At 47.0% G+C, this 14,917-nt stretch overlaps 1 protein-coding gene across 1 annotated transcript in view; it reads left to right on the forward strand.

Annotated features, from left to right (window-relative positions):
- Window positions 1-14,917, forward strand: part of TMEM67 (transmembrane protein 67) — a 2,125,990-nt gene that overhangs the window by 1,835,405 nt on the left and 275,668 nt on the right. Inside the window, exon 23 of the mRNA XM_069621352.1 lies at window positions 11,766-11,882. Within this exon, the coding sequence (XP_069477453.1) occupies window positions 11,766-11,882 (117 nt within the window). The remainder of the gene's footprint in view (window positions 1-11,765; window positions 11,883-14,917) is intronic.

The following is a 14,917-nucleotide window of genomic DNA, read 5'->3' on the forward strand; positions in this document are numbered from 1 at the left end:
ATACCTTACAGAGACATTCCATTGAGCACACCCGTGGTGGCGGACACTCTGTCAAAGATATCATATTTTGGTTTCGAAGTTCACTCACTCATCTGGAGTTGAACTTTACACACATTGGTTATCGCACACATTTCATACAATGTTCGTTCCAGCTCTTGCCATACAATGTTCCCGCTTGCAAACTTTTCTTCAACACAGACCGGTCTTGTATCGGTCTCCCCCACTCACCAGCTGTGTTGATTTCACTGAAGCTGCTTTGTTGTTGGATCCAAGGACAGTACCACGGCAGCTGGTGATTCTCCCTGCCTTGATTATCGTGCAGGAGGGCCCCAAGTACCTCTGATACACCATGCAGGATTTCTCAGCTTGGTTTCCTGGTCTTGCACTTTCTATTTTCGAGGCTCCATGAAAGTAACAATACATTCTCCTTTGGCCTATGTTGCCCTGTGTGGTGAATGCAGCTGAGCATATCCCTGAGGTGGAGATGAGTGAGAGCTTCCTGTCTTTGGTGGCAGACGGCTGGAAATCTTTCTGCCAGATTCTACAATCTGGGCGGACACGGCTGACACTGTGGGCAGGTCCATGGCCACAAGTAAGGTGCCCCTTTGCCACTCTTTGATGAGAATGTCTGGCTTCACGCATGATGTCTAGTCTAAACTTAGTACATGCCCTTTGATTCTCCAAAACCTGTTTTGGGGGGTGAAGGCTGCTGACGCACTTCAGAAATTCCAGGCATCAAAGGCCATAATGAAATCTTTGAGCCCAGCCATGCAGTAGTCCTGCGGCTGTTGTTTTTGGTCAGGGTTCCCCCGGGAAGACTGCAGGGGGAGCGGCTGCAGCCTCCATCCCCTCAGCACCTCCATCGGCCAAACCACTGTGATGTTTTCTGCCACGATTCCCCCGTGGGAGGGAGACTTTCCCTGTTCAACAAGACCACATCTGATTCTCGGGCCTTGGAGGTCGTTCAACAGGTTTACTGTCTCCCTTTCTTGGAGCGTCCTCGGGAGCACGGCTCTTATGCCGGCACCCTGCCTCCAGATTCCATCCTCTTGGAGGAGGTCTGTCATCTCTCGAAGACCAGGATGGAACTGGTACCGCACAGAACGAGGCAAGGGTTGGTATGCCACCTATTTGGGTTTCGTCCCAATCATGGGACTGAGACTGCGTTGCTAGATTTAAAATCCTACATTGCTGGCCTTGTTGACAAAGGTCACACAGCCCTGTTGTTATTATTGGATCTATCCGCCACGTTCGATTTAGTCGATCACCAACTTTTGGCGGATACACTAATCACAATTGGTAAATGTTCTCCTGAAGCATCAGCCTGGTTCAAATCATTTCTGGGCCCACGGAACATGAGGGTAACCAATTATAATGCTTATTCCATGGCATCCCTACTATTATGTGGCGTTCCACAGGGCTCATGTCATTCGCCTTTACTCTTTAATATCTACTCACGTCTTCTCTGCGCTCTTTTGTCAGCTATGGGCATTTATTTCGCCAGTTATGCTGACGATACGCAGATTGTCATTAAACTTACAGGTGAGTATTTAAAAGATGCAGAGCATATCAATTCCATCTTTGCTGAAATTCAGAAGTGGATGGCGTTAAATTCTTTAGCCCTCAATAATGCCAAAACTGGGCTGTTGATCTTAGGTACCCAGCAAAGATTAAAGAAACTCGACACAAAATATGACAACTTTTTGATTGGTCACCATGTTCTCTGTGTCTAAATCTGTAAAAACTCTTGGTCTATTTTGACCCTCAGTTATCTTTTACCCGTCAGGTGAACTATCTTAAATCTTCCTGCCATTATTATATCCAGCTCTTATGGCAGATTCGTCCGTATCTGTCTAAAGAAAATCTTGCTCTGATCGCAGCTGCGATTGTAAACTGCAAGCTGGATTATTGCAATAGTCTGATGATTGGTACCTCACAGGCCAACCTCAAAACCTTGCAGGTCATACAGAATAGTGCAGTGCGCGCTGTAATGGGCCTCAAGCGCAATATGCATGTATCCAATGCTAGGCGTAGACTACATTGGCTGCCAGTGCAACAGTGAATACAACATAAAGGTCTAACCATTGTATTCAAATGCCTATATGATCAAGCTCCATCTTATCTTACTGCTAGGCTAAAAAAGAAATTGGTCACCCGTTATTTGCGCTCAAGCAATAGTACTGTTCTGGTTCAACCTCGATATATCCTGAAAAGATTTGGAGGTGCAAGCTTTGACTCATGGGCACCGGTTCTATAGAATTTACTTCCCAAACATCATGCTAATAGTGACTCCTTGCTTACCTTTAAGAAGCAACTAAAGACCTTTCTGTTTGACAAAGGTTAGGACTCGCCTGCTTTTCTCTGAATAGCACTTTGGTAATGAATCTTGGATCACGCTACATCTTACAATCATTTTGGCCTTTGAGTACTGGATCTCCATTACTCTCTGCTCTTTGTTTTCTGTCTGTCACTGTTGTCTGTTGTATGTCTCTTTTCTTCTTCTGTGTGCGCCCTATGGCCTTCGGGTTAGTGGCGCAATACAAGAAGATAGATAGATAGATAGATAGATAGATAGATAGATAGATAGATAGATAGATCCTATTCTGGATCTGAGGCTGTTGAATTTGTTCCTGCGCAAGGACAAGTTCAGGATGGTTACACTAGCCAGCCCAGATCTTGCAAGCCCTCAATCAGTAGGACTGGTTGGAATCACTAAACCTTCAGGATGCCTAATTGACGTTCTGATTCATTGGAAACGGGGGAAGTACCTTAGGTTCACGTGGGCCAACATCACTACCAGTTCGGAGTTCTGCTTTTCGGCATTTCTTTGGCTCCCTGTGTTTTCACCAAGCTGCTTGCAATGTTGGTGGCTCGCTTCAGGAGGGAGGGCATTAAAGTCTTTCCCTACCTGGACGACTGGCTCGTCCGAGCCCCCCCCGGATCTACTGTCCGAGCATCTTTGCACATGCACTCTATTGCACAGCTTGGCCTTTTCCCTGAACTTCAAAAGTCTCAGGTTCCGCTGTCCCAATCTCCTCGATTTATCGGAGCATTCTGTGAGATTTGCCTGGGCAGGGCATTCCCGGCCAAAGACCAGGTGGCAAAACATCTTTCGGATGGTCAGTGTCCTCCAACCCCAGGAACAAGATCTGGCCTTGGCCCTTCTGCACCTTCTGGGCCTTATAGCCTCCTAATGATACCAGAGGCAAGGCTATGCATGAGATTGCTTCAGTGGCTTCTCGGTTGCCAATGGTCGGAGTTTCAGGGTGGCATGCTGAAACTTTTACAGGTCTCGGACAAGGTGGCTCAGGATCTTGCGTGGTGGGCCGTGTGAGACAACTTGCTGAGTGGCACATTGTTTCATCAACCTTGGCCACAGGTGATGGTCACAGATGCATCTGACTGGTTGGGGCGCTCACCTGTTGCACCTGACAGGGAGCGGACAGTGGTCTCCCTCAGTCTTGGGAACACATCAACTTGCTGGAGCTGAGGGCGATCAGGCTGGCTATTTTCGCCTTCCAACCCTCTGTGAAATGCAAGACTGTTCCAATCCTTACAGACAACACAGTGGCAATGCACTACCTCAACAAACGAGGTGTTGTGGGGTCCTTGCCTTGGTGCAGATAAGCAATGCGATCGTGGTTATGGGCTCTGGAGAACGGCATCTCTCTGATGGTAGCCCATCTGTTTCGGAAGAGAGAATGTCACAAAGGATGCCTTGAGCAGACAGACTCCGGCCTCCCACGAATGAGAGCTCTGCTGGGAAGTTCTGGAGGACCTAGTCTCCTTTTAGGGAATGTCTGAAGTGGACTTCTTCACTTCCATTGTGAACTGAAGTGCGAGTTATTCTACTCCAGGTAATTTCCACATCTGTGAGCTCTAGGGGATGCACTGACGGTCAAGTGGACTTTCAACCTCCTTTGTGCACTCTTGCCGATTCCTGTAATTCCGCTGGTTCTAAGAAGATTACGCCTGTTTGGAACCATGTTGATCTGTATCTCTCTGGACTGGACCTGGAGAACATGGTATTCGGAGTTGCTGGACATGTCCATCGGTCCTCCCTGGCACCTTCTGAGGATAGTCGACTACCTCTGGTAATCAGAGGGGCAGGTTCTCAGTCCGAACCACAGCAGCTTCAACCTTCATGCTTGGCTACCAAGAGGCTGAGATACAAGGATTGGGACTTGCAGGGTGACATCATTGATGTGCCTCTTTCAGCTCTGAGAGCCGTCATAAAGTCTATTTATGCCTGCAGATGGTGTCCATTTTCAGCTTGGTGCCCAGGAGAGGGATCTGGACCACTTTATCCTGTCTGTTATCCCCTGTTTTGGATTTTTAACTGACCTTGGCCCAAGTGGGCACTGTTAAGGGATTAAACAGCTCTACGGCACTTAGATGTGAACCTGCTGTGGTAGTAGTCACTGAAGTGTCATTGTGAATACAGTAGTGATCATCTGCTGCAAGCGATCATGCTAGTAGTATCCCAATGCCCCACAGACCCGTAAACACTAAAACAAAAAATACATGATCACAATGCGCTGATGCGTTAAATAAACAAGGATTCAATTTAATCAACCAAAACAGCCGACACATGTTTCGACCTTCATGGTCTTCTTCCAGGCGTTACCAGCGCGGGGATTTTAATTTGGTTATGACCGCCCTTATGGGAGTTTCATTTGAGCCCCTCCATTCCTGTGCTATTAGATTGCCCACCCTCAAAGTCATTTTCTTGTTTGCAATCGCTTTCACGAGACGGGTGAGTGAGCGCTGGGTGTTGCCCTTTAAGCCTCCCTACTTGGTTTTCTCAGAGGAGAGAGTGGCTTTGAGAGTGAGGCCCTTTTTTCTTCCAAAAGTGGTCTCAGATTTTCATCTCCAGAAGATCCAGTGTTTTTCCTCCGCCTCATCCTTCTGAGGCAGAGGAGCGATTAGCCTACTACTACTTCCGGATGAGAGAGGGTAGGAAAGATTACCAGCTTTTTGTTGGTTACGTTTGTGCTTGTGCCGACAGTGATGTGACCAAACAGACCCTGTAAAGGTGGATAATTTTCTGCATCTCAGAATGCTATCATTTGGCTGGTAAGGATGTGTCTCACTTTACCAGAGGAGAGGCTGCCACCTCTGCCATGCAGAGGGGAGTCCCTATCCTGGACATCAGCCAGGTGGCATTGTGGGTGTCGCTGCACACGTTTGCTAAGCATTACTGCTTGGATTCCCTTTCAGGCCAGGGCGCCCATTTTGGTAGCGTTCCTCCAGAGTTTTCTGTTGTAGGTGGTGTCTTTGCTCTTCTGTCGCCACCAGATCTACGTACTGCTTTGGGAGTCTATCGTAGATATGTAATCTGTGGGAGGAAGGAATCAATTAGACAAACAAATTACTTACTTTTCTGTAATGTTCTTTCCGATGGATTATCCTCCCACGGATTCCTCATCGCCCTCTTTACCTGCCTCTCTAGGCGTGTAGCTAGTACACATTGGTTTCTTTCGGTTCCTCAGTGTCAGATTGCTTGGGCAAAAGGGTTTAACTAAGGTAATGGGGTGCGGCACCTCTATTTATACTGGCCTTTATGTGCTGTTCAGTACAGGCTGAGTAGAGGCGTTGGATGGAGCAGATGCAGAGCTGCACTGTGCACCCTGGTGGCGGAAACGTTTCTAAAGAATCGCTGCGCTGTGGATAGGATATCATAGATGAGGAATACATGGGAGGAACATCCATCAGAAAGAACATTACTGAGAGGTAATTTGTTCCACAACTCTCCCACAACACTCGCACGTGGTGTGGGCCAGCAGATGTCTCCCATCTTACACTTGCCCCTCATCGCCAAGGCTTAATGAGCAGTAGGATTGTTGCTTGCTGTCTAGATCTTGAGCTGTAAGCTACCACGTCCTACTAGGCCACCATGTTGGCCACCCCTTAAAATCATCATTTATAAAAATATGATTATACAGATTATGTGAAAAATGCTGGGGCTCTAGTGAAAAAATATATTGGTATATATTTTGAAAATGCATTTTTTAGCTACATTGAAGGAGATAACCCTGTCAGAGTAAGTCATGTGTCTTTAGTTAGGACCTACTTTCGAAGTCACATATTTTAATAGCCTCAAATGATATGATATGATATGATATGATATGATATGATATGGTATTTGTAACGCGCCTATACACAAGTGTTTCAAGGCGCGACGAGGCGGGGGGGGGGAAACAAGGGAAAGACAGACAAACGATCCTACTAGGCCAGGTGTCATTCAGATCGCGCAAGTGCCGAGGTAAGGGGAAAAAGGAGAAAGTGCAAGGGGAGGAGGTGGGGGGGAAAGTGCAGTACAAGGTAAGTAGCGTAAAATAAATAATGAATAAAAAGGGCCAGCTGGTGGCAAGTGCGAGGTAAGTGCATAGCAAGTGCTGGGAAGGGGGCTGTAGGGATACAGTGACAGTCCCACGGTGCAGGGGGGGCCAAGGGAGGCAGTGCAGGTGGAGAGTGGCTGGGCCCTGGACCGAGGTCGCTGAGAGTGGCCCAGATGCAGGTTAAGTGCAGAATTCAGTGGGGAGTTAAGCAGGTTTAGCAGGGGAGAGGGAGAGAGAAGGCAGAAGCGAAGAGGAAGGTTTTGAGGTGCTTCCGGAACCGGAGATGGTTCTCCTCAAGTTTCAGGGAGGCAGGAAGGCTGTGATGTTACCATGATGTAGTTTCCAACTTGCATTATGTCCACTTAAGCAAAATGTATGCAGAGAGTGCTTGCATTAGCTACTTAAACCAAATAGAACCAGGCAAATTACTCGAGAAATATGCTCATATGTGAAAAATCTGTTAAATGTTAGGCCATTTTCACTTTATTTCCATTTTTACTATAAACATAGGAATGTATTTGAAACTATAGATCAATGGCAAAAACCTATTTTTTTTAACTAAGTAAAGTTGTGGCGAGTACATTCATAGCAATAGCTTCATATAATTACAATGTCACAGACACACATAGGTACAGCCATGAGAAAACAATGAATAAATTGATCAAATGAAATACATCTGTTGCGCCTTCACCTAGGGCGCGGTCTTCGCGGGCGTGCACGCTCGCGCAGCAATAAGACACGGGAGCCGATGTATAGTGCTGCTTACTTTATTAAGAACATCGGCGGAACTGCCGAACCCCGTTCCCGCCCCTCCCCTTCCCCTGACGTCACGTCCGGGCGTCATGTCCGTGGGGCCTCAACGGAGGCCCACCCACACAACGATGTGGGCAACCCGACATCTCCCCCCTTTTTAACATGTAAGCCCTGGGGCCTCATTCTTACCCCATTTCTTCAATGAGTCGCATTGGCTTCATGCGGCTCCTCTGGGGTCGCTTTGCCTTGCTCGGGGTCGGTCTTTCTCCGGTGGGGTTTGGGAGGTGTGCCACTTCTCCTGACTCTTCCCCGTCTCCTTGATACGCCTTTTCACCTGGCCTGTCGTCATCGCTGTCTCTGTCCATGGTCCATTGATCTTCCTGTGCTGGACTGACGCGCTTGAAGTGCGAGCTGTTCCTGGTCACTACCGACCAGTCGTTCCTTTGTGCGGTGACCATGGTTCCTTTCTTGTGTGTGACTATTAGGGGGGTGGACGCGAACGTGGCTTCTTCCTTCCGATTCTTGGGTTGCTTGAGCCATACTTCGTCCCCTGGTTGCATTATGTTTTCACGAGCTCTTCTTTTCCTGTCTGTGAATTCTTTTGTCTTCTCTTTCCTCACAGTGTCATTAGCTTTCGCTTCCTGCTCCAGCTGTGTCGGCTCTTGCGGTCTCGGATCCTCAGGCAACCTCGTGGTGATCGGCCTCCGGAATAGCAGGTCCGCAGGGCACACTCCCGTCGTTCTATGGGGCGTGTGCCTGTAGTCTCGTAATAACTGATTGAGGGCCTGTTCAAACGGCTTATTTTGGACAGGGGCGATTTGTAATGTTCTCTTTATGTTGGCCATGAACCTCTCGACCATGCCATTTGCTTGGGGCCATCGGGGGGTTATTCGTCGGTGTCGAAACCCCATGTATTTTGCGAAGTTTTGGAAGTCTTGACTTATGAAGGTGGGGCCATTGTCCAACTTTATGATCTTTGGGATGCCGTAAGCAGAGAGCATCCTATAGAGGGCCGGGATGAAGCTCGATGTGGCGCTGATTTCTACTATCGGAGCGTCCGGGTATCTTGAATGTTCGTCCATGAGTACGACCACATGTGTCCCGTTGTTCAGTGGTCCAAATAAATCTACCGCTAGCTCCTCCCACACCTTGAGCGGCATCGGTGACGATTGTAGTGGGTTTGGATGTGGCGGGGGCGCCACTTGCGCGCAGACATGGCAGCTCCCAATGATGGATTCTACTAGACGGTCAAGCTGTGGGAACCAGGCCTTCTGTCGAAGGAGGCGCTTTGTGGCAACTACTCCTCTGTGCCCTTCGTGTGCCAGGTGTACTATTCTCTCACGGAGTGGCCTTGGGATGACAACCTTGCATCCTTTTAGTACCACTATGTCTTCCATTACTGTCAGCTCTTCTTTTACTTGGTCCAACCACCTGATGTCCTCCCTTGTTGTTTCCAATTCCTCCCTGGCCTGTTGTCTCATGAGGGTCGTCTTGTTGGCCTGTAAACAGTGCCTTGCAATTTGAAGCGCTGGGTCCGCCTATGACTGCATCGACAGTTCCGACCTTCCTACTGGGAGCGGTTGCAGGTGATGTATGATGTAGTTGATGTACGCGTCCGCTATGGACGGCTGTGAGACGGTGGTGGGCATGGGGTGTCGTGAAAGGTAATCCGCGGGGTTCTCTTCTTTCCCCGGGCGATGCTGAATTTGAAACCGGTAGTCCTGTAGGCACAAGACAACATCCACCAATGTTACTAAGAGGTAGGAGAGTTACTCTGATATATGTCACACTCTGTATGAGCAGTCTTTTGAAAAAGGTAGGAGGGTGGAAGTGAGTGAGAGAGAAGGATGGGAAAGGAAGGGAAATGTTTTGCTAGAAATGTTAGTTATACATTACAAATGTTGAGTGATGGTGTAAACAATAAAAATACATATTGGGAAAAAATAATATATCCATTCCTTTTGTTACAGCATAACCTACTAGTTTGTCCACACCAAGTCAATCCTTTGCCTCCACAGCTTCAGTTTTCGCTAGACCTGCAGTTTTAAACCATTCCAACAGTACTCGCAGCAAGCTAAATCTCGCTTCAAGACCGCAATAAGGGTCCAGTGATGTTTTACGAGGCGAGGAAGAGGCAGGAGCTCACAGAGGTCTGTCCCAAGGCTTTTTGGCACTGACATCACTTTCCAGAAGCCTTTTTGAATTCTCCCCTCTGCACATGGATCCAGTGGGGGAATGAATTTGAGTTATTCAATGCTTGGGAAGGATTCCTAGGTTCTTCAGGTTTTGTTTTTGTCCTGGTATTGACTCCCATTCAATCTGAGAACTGCGGATCACCCCCTTGCAAGGAGAGTGCCATCCCCAGACCTGGTTCTGATGTAAGAAATTTGGATCCTGCTACTGAAGGCAGCAATAGAACTGGTGCTAGAGCTGGAATTGGAAACGTTTTGGTACTCCCGCTATTGCTTGATTCTGAAGAAAGACTGAGGTGCATGTCCGATCTTGGACTTAAGACTTTTCAGCAAGTTCTTGAGGAAGGACAAGTATAAGATGGTGATGTTGGTCCCAAACCTTCAATCCCTGGCGATCAAAGACTGTTTGTTGTCCTTGGACATCCTGGAAGCTTATTTCATGTGCTGATCCATCTAAAGCACAGAAGGGTCCTGGTTTTGTGATTGGCGAAGTGCATTATCAGTTTCACTTGCTTCCTTTAGGGAATACCGCCGCCCGAGGGTCTTCACCAACCTGACGTCCGTGGTGGTGGCTAGGCTCTGGAGGGAGAAGATTCACGTCCTTCCCCTACCTGAATAACTGGCTCATCAAGGCCAGGTACTCGGCGCAAGCGCCAGTGGTCTCTCGCCTGCACCACACAAGCTGTCTCCTTCATTGTTTGGGCTTCTCTCTCTCTCAACTTCACAAAGTAGTCCCAAATATCACCATCACTGGCTTTCCTTTTCATCAGAGCTTGGTTGGATTCTCGTTTGAGGAATGCTTCCACTTTCTACCACCCCACCCCCAGAGCACACGGTATAGAATATTTAGCAGATGGCCGAAACATTCCAGAACTTGGACTATCTACCAGCACTAATCTTTCTACTCCTTCTGAGCCTGCTCACTTCCTGCATTTTTCACTTCTTCTGTGAATGTGGCCTCTGCAATGGACATTCAGATCTCAAATGGTTTCAGTTTTTGTGTGACTTGTGGGACCGGCTCAGCGTTTCAACTCCAGTGGCCCAGGACCTGTCATGATGGACCCTGAGAGACAACTTGAAGGCAGGGGAACCTTTCCGGCAGGATTGGCCAGAGGAAACAATTGTGATGCTTCCCTAAAGAAGGCTGGGGAGCCCACCTGAGGGATCTGAGTGAGCAGAATTTGGCCCTTGGTGGATACTAGGTTGCACATCAATCTGCTGGAGCTGCGAGGGCGATCAGGGTGGCTCTTAATGCCTTCCTCCCTCCCTGCCATCCAGGAGAAAAGTGTCTTCATCCTGATGGACAGCAAGGTGACCATGCACTACCTCAACAAGAGTAAGGGATATGTATGGCTGCTGCCCCTTTGCAGGAAATTAATTTAGCTATGATTCTGGGCATTGGAGAATCAGATCTCCTTCGCAGCAGCTCATTCGCCAGGAAGGAGAACGTGGTGAGAGATGCTCTGAGCAGGTAGAGCTCAGTCTCCCACAAGTGTGAGGTGTGCCAGGAGATCCTTGCAGAGATATTTTGAACTTTTTCGGGAACACCTCTGGTGGATCAGGTCGCCAGCAGTTCGAACAGCAAGTGCGCACAGTTATGCACAAGGTAATTTCCCCCAAGGGGGACACTAAGGGATGCACTCTTAGTACATTGTGACTTTGATCTTCTATACGCATGCCTACAGATTCCAGTCAACCCACATGTTCTCAGGAGGCCGAGGAGGTTCCAAACTATGATGATTCTGGTTTCCCCGGATTGGAGATGGAGAACCTGGTATGTGGATCACCTCGACATGGCCATCTGCCCTCCTTGACACCTCCCAATGAGAGAGGACCTACTATCTCAGTTGGGGGTAGAGGCAGGTTCTCCATCCCAACCTCGGCACCCCCAACCTTCATGCCTAGCTCTTGAGATACTGAGGTGTAGGGATTGTGATCTGTATGAGGAGGTAGTGAAGGTCCTCTTCTATGAGTGCAGGCCAGCCACCAAAGCCATCTACAATTCCCAATGGAAAATATGTTGTGCAGGGAGAGTGATTTGAATGTGATTGCCTATTTTACTGTCCTATTAGAACATACTTGAAGTGGAGTACAGATTGGAACAGTGAAAGGTTTTTTAACACCCATTCCCGGTGTTCAAGGGGATCCCTGAAGGAGGATGGGAGGGAAGAGCGTGTATCCACTACATGGCAACTAGGATTTATGTATGCATGTGCTCATTGTTGAATGTACCACAACCTAAAGATTAGTCTGCCAAATCATTGTGTCTTTGCTATTAAATCAAAATGAGGTTAGTAAATATAAGTAGGTAGAGCTTATGTTTGCATAATAATATAAATATATGTTCACGTGCTCTTTTGAAGATGTTTGGTTAGCATCCTCGTGTATTGAGAGATTCCCCAAATAAGCACTTGAAATGTTAGTGTAATGTACCTTAACATTGTAAGTAATAACCTCCACTTTTCTCTTCATCTTTTAGATATCCTTATTTCTCTTGTCACACAAATGTTTTGGATACTACATTCATGGCCGATCAGTGCATGGGCACTCTGATACTAACATGGAGGAAATGAACATGAACTTAAAGAGAGAAGCGGTATGAGAAATAAGTTAACTAGTATCAATCTGCTGATTCTGTTTTTAATTTTGTAGCTTTGTTCTTTTTCAGTATTTATTTGTTTACAAGAAAAGAAGCTGAATTTACAAAATAAAGGTAATGGGTAACTTTTGTGCAAAGACCTATATCCACCCTTTCCCCACTGTAAGGGGGGCATGGTATCATATGTATGACACTGACACAAGAGCTACAAGTTTCAAAACCTTTATTAAATTCTTGGAGTTTGGAAAAACTCCTACTTTGCCCTATAGCTATGATGGGAGTAGTCTCAACCATCAAATAATAAAGAAAACACAGTCCTAGTCAGTCTGTCAAATCAAAATTTCTTATACTAAAAAACCAAATGCCTGCCCTATCTCTTATACAAAAATTGTGTAAAAGAGGAATGGGTATGCAAAAGAAATTTAGTGTCATAACATAAAGGATCAAGGTGGCTCAGTCAGCTCTCCTCCCCACGTTGGGCAGCATGGAGTAAGGCGGCCCCCGTAGAAAGGATGACACTCTCTAGCTCAGGTTATCAAAAAAAGGCAGTTCAAAAGGTGGGTCGAGGCCTGCTTGGCCTTATATTTTCAGCTCACCAAAAGTTCTTTCACAGTTCAACAGCAGTTCACGTAGTTCTTCCTCAGGTGGGCTCGGACCTCTCAACAAAAAGTACCTGATCCAGCATCACGTAGGTCTCCCTCAGCTGGGCCCGGATTCGGACACAGCACTTGCAGGGGTTCCCTTCCCCAAGCTTTAGTCACATTCGTTAGGGGTTCCCTTCCCCTAACTTATTTCATATTCCACGTCTCCCTCAGTCGGACTCGGACCTTTCACTGATGTCGAAGACTTTCGATTGTACAAGGCTTTTTTCATAGACCTCTGCCGGACCACTTCGACTTTCACTTTAAATCTCCCGTATGGTATTTGCCCCAGTGTCTCTTGGTCTTGGTAGTTCATAACACAATCAGAAACGTTCAAAGAAATCTTTCTCTTAAAGCAATCACCTTTTACCTTCCCCTTTCGACAGGATTAATGTTGACCATTGCGCATATCAGAGTTTGTTCACTTTGTCGCTTTTTAACAAGACAGCAAAGATTTTGCAGACACATTCGAATGGGGTGTTTCTTTCGCCAGACTGGTTTGCTTTTTTTCGCGTCTCATCCACACCCGCATAACCTTCAATTGTGACATACACTGTTGCTGCTTCAATCTTTCCTTGACACAAACCAGCCTTTCATGTCTTTTGCTGCCTCACTGGTGGTATGCATTCCTTTCTTTCTCTGTGGCGTTGATTCACGAGTCAAGGTTGATACCACAGACTTGGCCTCACCTCCCCAACTCTGCAGTTCACACCGGAGGGTCGCTGCCGTCCTTGAAACACAACGCTGCTTCTTGTCTGGGATTTGGCTTTCTCTGTGTATCCTTCACAGTTTCCCGGAGGCAACGACCTCCTGAAGAGGTTTCCCTACCCCTCGCGCTGGTCCCTCAATCGGTCATCCTGCTCCAGTGAGTTTGGCTTTGCCCCGGAAGATCTGCCCCTTCTCGTGGTTTACCTTGCTCAGAGTGTCTCAATGTTCCGCCTTTTATCCGTGTGGGGGGGAGCGCCTGACCTTATTACCGGGACAAGTCCAATGAGATAGGCAAGTGTTACCTTTTTGCTATCAGTCCTCCTCTTCCTCTGCCCAGTGTTTGTGTAGAAAGGAGGGGGAGTTAGAACATCGGAGAATCCTATAAAATATGATGTGGTATAGGCATGAGAAAGGGTGGGAATACAGCGTCTTATTATCGGTTACCTCACCCCCACACCCCAGAGATCCCTCACCCAGCTGATACTCCCGTACTGGTCCACCCCCAGGGTTTGGATCCAAAGGCGATGGCTGTGCCCTGGACACCTGAGAGAGAGATCCCCAGGTACTAGTAAGTGAGAAACCCTTTGGCTTCTCACACCACTCTGTATTACAAGCATACCTTCCTGGTAGCAGGAATCAATAACGGTAACACACACAAATAGAATGATGGACCTGACCATTGAAATGTCAATTAATAACAGTAGACTGAAGAAATATATATGGGAACACGTTTGAAAGCACTGACAAATTCTTCCAAACCATTGCTTCTCCGGCATGGGGTCTTGCATGGATCCACATGTTCATGAATATTCCACATTGTCAGGCTGGGAATCCTCTGTAATATTAAAGCAGTTTAGCTTTAAAGCTAAAACTGCTCATAGATTCTATAGCCTATTGCTGTCATTTTGGGTCATACTGCCCCAGCCAATGACACTCATCCTCCTAAGCTCCACCCGTGGTAACCATCTTCAGGTTTTTTTCTGCACGTTTTCTTGTTGGGAGTCCTCATGTTTCGGTCCTCGAAATCTCCTAACTTTTTGGCTTTGTTGCCTGTTTCTGCAAACATTTGTCTCAATTCTTCTTAGTCTACGGTCATGTTGTGACTGCCGGCAGTGGAGACCCGTTGCCGGAGGAGATCCTTATCCATTGTCTGTGATACGCCACATGCCAAGGCTTGGGCATTTGCTTCAACACCATGGTGGATGACACAAAGAAAAGTCACTTCAGGGCCTGTGAAAACTGTGGCCTGTAGAACCTTTAGTCAGAATTATATGGAGTACCCTTTGGGAACACCACACACAATTAAGACTACAAGTGACAGTACAAATTCACCTTTGATACAAGTCTGTACTACACAGTTAAAGTGGTAGCAGTAGCAGAGCTGCCAGACTTATCTCAAGAGTAAGTGAGCTGTATCAAATGGTTACACAAAGGACAGAAATTACTATGATTCAGGCAAACACTGACTCAAGGTTTTCAAGTAAAAGAATATACATGCATTTCACTCTTCAGTTGTATAACATTACACTATTATAAGCAGTTTAAAAATCACACTCTTAATACACCACACCACTCCCAATAAGTTCCAAACAATTTAAGCTCACAAAATGAAGTGGGATCAAAATGGCACTCTAGCAATTTAAAAGGGAGGGAAAAACAAAGTTACTAGAAATTGAACCACAC

Source organism: Ambystoma mexicanum, chromosome 5q (genome assembly GCF_040938575.1).
Source record: "Ambystoma mexicanum isolate Mex_15411 chromosome 5q, UKY_AmexF1_1, whole genome shotgun sequence".
Classification (NCBI taxonomy): domain Eukaryota; kingdom Metazoa; phylum Chordata; class Amphibia; order Caudata; family Ambystomatidae; genus Ambystoma; species Ambystoma mexicanum.